At 48.2% G+C, this 3,940-nt stretch overlaps 1 protein-coding gene; it reads right to left on the reverse strand.

Annotated features, from left to right (window-relative positions):
- Positions 1 to 406: 406 nt before the first annotated feature.
- GSTUM_00010531001 (uncharacterized protein) lies at positions 407 to 3,631 on the reverse strand. XM_002841359.2 has 2 exons: positions 2,795 to 3,631; positions 407 to 2,609 (listed from the first exon to the last, which is right to left on the reverse strand). Exons 1-2 carry the CDS (start codon positions 3,053 to 3,055, stop codon positions 1,269 to 1,271), a joined length of 1,602 nt encoding a protein of 533 aa, XP_002841405.1. The 5' UTR covers positions 3,056 to 3,631; the 3' UTR covers positions 407 to 1,268.
- Between the last annotated feature and the right edge of the window lie 309 nt (positions 3,632 to 3,940).

Raw genomic sequence — 3,940 nt, forward strand, 5'->3', positions numbered from 1 at the left:
TCCTCCTCACTTCCGTTGCCGTCAAAACGTTCGCCGTGCCGACGATTTAACTGCACCTCTTTTACCGCCCGCCGCGCGCCAGTCATCCAGTTGAGAAATCAAGCGTTAATGTTACTGCACTGCACTGCACTGTACCCGTACTCGAGTACTCGGATACCGTACCGTTGCGAGATGGATGCACGCACAACCAGCAACGTCTTGCCCCGTGGAACAAACAGAAGGAAGGGGGAAAAAAAATCACCAGCTTTTTGCAAGATATCCTTTGTGATGATATAGCCATGGTGGTATCATAGCAGTGATGATGACGATGATGATAAGAGTGGAAACACAAGTCTTACCCCTCCGCCCATACTGCATCCGTTTCATCTGCGCACTACTGTAGCAGAGATGGCGTCCCCGAAAGATATAAATGGTGGATGGGAATTGTTCATCCCCCAGAGAGTTAATATGACACTAAGGTAATACAAAATGACCAAAGTATGGAAACGAAATGAAAATTTTGTATCGTAGATCACCCATCCGCACCGTTCCTCCACCAAAAGGAAAGGGAATGGAAGATGTCCCTTAAGACGCAGGGTGGACTGGGAGAATGAAGTATAGAGAAAAAAGAAATTATAGACTAAAATATTTTACGTGATTCGCGCAAATATTCACTTAACCGTGAAGATGAAGCGGTAAGGGGGTATCAAAAAGAGACTCAAGAAGCAGGGGAGGTGAGATACGACGAGAGAAATGGACTCCAACCCATAAAAGAAAAATTAAAAAAAAAAAATACCACACTTGCAGCACCACCCACGAACAATGTTATCCATAGAAACAAACTTTCAGACTATGTAAAAACCCAATGAAATGAAATAGTAAACTTTTCTAAAAGTGAATGCGAAAGAAAGAACGCAAGGAACTGTCTCTAGTGCCCCCAAATTCACCTGATTCATGAACACGTTGGCACAACCTCCCCACAGATTTTAGATGGGGAAAAAAAATAACACACAAACATGAAGTTAAACGAAATATTGAAACCCGAGAAACCGTGCGCCACCACCATCACCACCACCGCCCTGCTCGAGAGAAATGAAATGAGTAATGAAAGGGAAAAAAAGTTTACCAACCGAAGATAAGCTCCATGTTCCCAATCAATGGGTCAATGAACTAGAAAAAAATACAAAAGGAGAAGCTCAGGCTGAATGCATAACAGGGATATCAAACAAAGAAGAAATGAAGAGTCAAGTTCAAGTGAATAAGATACGACAATCCCCGAATCATGAAAATCACGGAAGCCTCCGTATTTTCCGCCATAGCTTTTTGAGTCCAGTTTGAGAGCCCCTTCCGCTATTACCCCAGTCAAACTGCCCCGCATCCGAGTCGCTTGCCGGGGGGAGATCTTCCAGCGCAAGTGGGTCGCTCTTCCTCCACCCGTATAGTTCGTTCTCGTCTGCACGAAGATCCTTCCGAGTTAAAGTCATGCGCAATGTCATTTCCCTATTTCCGGGAGAGGCATGAGGATAAGGGTCAAAGACGCTGACGTTGCTGACCCTAGACGGCAACACAGTTGGCGAGGTCCGGCCCTCAAGCCCTCGCATTTTTTGATAGCCCATAACGTCACCGACAGCCATGGAGACATTGCCAAAGTCGTTGAACGGATGGTCTTCCTCCTTGCAGGGCAAGTCATCTACTTCTGATTCCACCCTCCGAACCGTTGCGGTTCTTGGACGAGCCTTTGAGAACCCTTTCGATTCCGCCGTGGAAGGAAATCCAAATTCAACCGCTTCATCAAATTTTTGAGGGGATGCCAAGTATACCCGAAGCTTTAATCGTGCTTCGGGATCTTGGTAGTAGGCGGCATCGGGATCCATAGAATTAATGCTCTGGGAGAAAGATGGCTGGTGTCTGGTGATGTTCCCACGAGATGTCGGACGACGACTTCCTAAGGATTGTCTACCGATAGTAGGAACAGAGGAGGAGGATGAATGTGTGCTAAAAGCCTTTCCGGAGAGAGATAGCGTCTTTTTGTGGGAGCTTTTCGAAGGAGCAGGATTCGTTTCAAACTTGTTCGAGTCAGAGCAATAAAACTCGCTCAGTCGTAAATCCAATGCGCCATCCTCATCCAACCACCCAAGAGACTTTCGGATCTCTTCGACAGCATTCATCGCGTCCCTATCATATAGGGAGTCCCTGAAACCCGATCCTGATGACCTGTGACTATCAAGTGTGTCCAAACTATGGTTGGCATGCCTTCCCATTCGATATATAGCCTCGTCTGCTGCATCAACGATAATGCTCTCGCATTTAGTCGCCAATAGGAAGCGTTCTTCCTTTGAAAAATGCTTCCTCCTGATCGTCTCTGGTAACTCGAGATACCATTTAGCGTCAGCCTGGGACAACAGGAAGGCATTGGCTTCAGGATTTGGTTTGCAGAGTTTTGCTGGCCGAGGGGGTGCACGCGTGCTTCGAAAGCTGTCATACGATGGCCGATTCTTGGATCTTAACCTTGTAAACTTCCCACTGGCTGAGCTCATTGTCCTTCCGTGGTTGGATGATGGTAATGGTGACACGCAACCCAGATGTTGGTGTTGTTGTGCGTATCGCAATCTCTCTAAAGAAGAGAAATACTAGAAGGAAAGAAAGGGGTAAGCGTTTAATTCTCTGTAGCCGTGAACTATTTCTCCCATCTCCTCCAGCCCTTGAAGGCAATTGCAATTGTAGGCCAATGCTGTGAAGCAGAGAGGGAGCTGGCTGATAGGCCAGAAGGGAGCGTGAGTTGCGGAGAAGGAACGAAAAAGAAATAAAAACTCACTTTTCGCCTAACCGCGGGGGGAAGGTTGTCAAAATCAACCGCATCCATTGCTGGGCTATGTGACCGCATCTTCAGATTGGTGTTTGTGGTAGCAGAGACGCCTGCCGTGCAGCAAGATACACGTTTTATTGCTGGACGAAGGGACTCGGAGGAGTATGAATGATATACCGGTAATGAGCGGCGTCTTGTAGTGACAGTGTGAGTGACAGTGGGGTTAGCCTTGGGCACATCATTAGATATAACAGAAGACACTGAAGGCATTGTGCGAAGGGTGGATAGTGCAGACGAGGGGACGGATATCAGCCTTCCCTAGAGCCGAGCAGTTGAAGGCGAGGGGGGTGGATGGATGGCGATCGCTGTGCTCGAGCAGGTGGTGGAGGAGAACGGGCCAATCCAGGCTCGAGTTGCTTCCCGGACCCGTCCCTGCTTCTGCTTGAGATGCTTTCCTCTTCTCTGGTCTTTCTCCGAACTGAGTCGAACCTTGCTTTCCAACCCGTCGTTACTCGCTGCTCACGGGTTCCAACTTGAGGGAGAATGAATGGATAAGAAGGGAATAAAGGAGGAGAGGAGGAAGGAATGCAAGGCACGAGCGTAGAGTTTGGGGGGGGGGGGGTAACAGACGTAGGAATGGTAATGAATGAATGAATGCGGAAAGAGGTTCACAGATCAGCTCCAAGCCCGATCCGGTGACGACTAAAAAAGTTGGTTCGCTGGATCTTGCCGAAGAGGTCCTCGGTGGAGAAGGTGTGCGGAGGACATGCAGTTGTGTGAATTATTTATGATACTTGTTTTTTTTTTTTCTTTTCTAGGGGGGGTGTGGGAGCAACGGGCGGTGGTGGTGGACGAGTAAAAAAGGGTTTGAGGTGAGGCGAGGATGTGTCCTAGGCTTGCCGGTAGTGCAGGTCGAGTGAAGGTCTCGGAGGGTCGAATGCTCAGAGTAAGAGACTTCCTATTCGACTCCACGCAATGCCACAACACCCCCTTCTGCACAACTGAGACAAGCCAAAATATCAATATCCAAGGCCAGTCGAAGCAGTGTCGCTCCTGAAGCGCAATCGAGTGCCGGTGTTCAAATTCGTGATCTGCCTGCTACGAAACGTAAACAACTTAGGATTACGATAGTGGAACTGGTGCTCGAGTACAGTA

Source organism: Tuber melanosporum (assembly GCF_000151645.1).
Source record: "Tuber melanosporum whole genome shotgun sequence assembly, scaffold_70, strain Mel28".
NCBI lineage: Eukaryota > Fungi > Ascomycota > Pezizomycetes > Pezizales > Tuberaceae > Tuber > Tuber melanosporum.

What these genes read in the sequence shown, in the direction of transcription:
- GSTUM_00010531001 (XM_002841359.2), bottom strand. Translation starts at nt 3,055, where the DNA reads ATGCCTTCAGTGTCTTCTGTTATATCTAATGATGTGCCCAAGGCTAAC. An exon ending in CCCCCGCGGTTAGGCGAAAA is followed by an intron (nt 2,610 to 2,794) that starts GTGAGTTTTTAT and finishes CTTTCCTTCTAG; the next exon opens with TATTTCTCTTCTTTAGAGAG.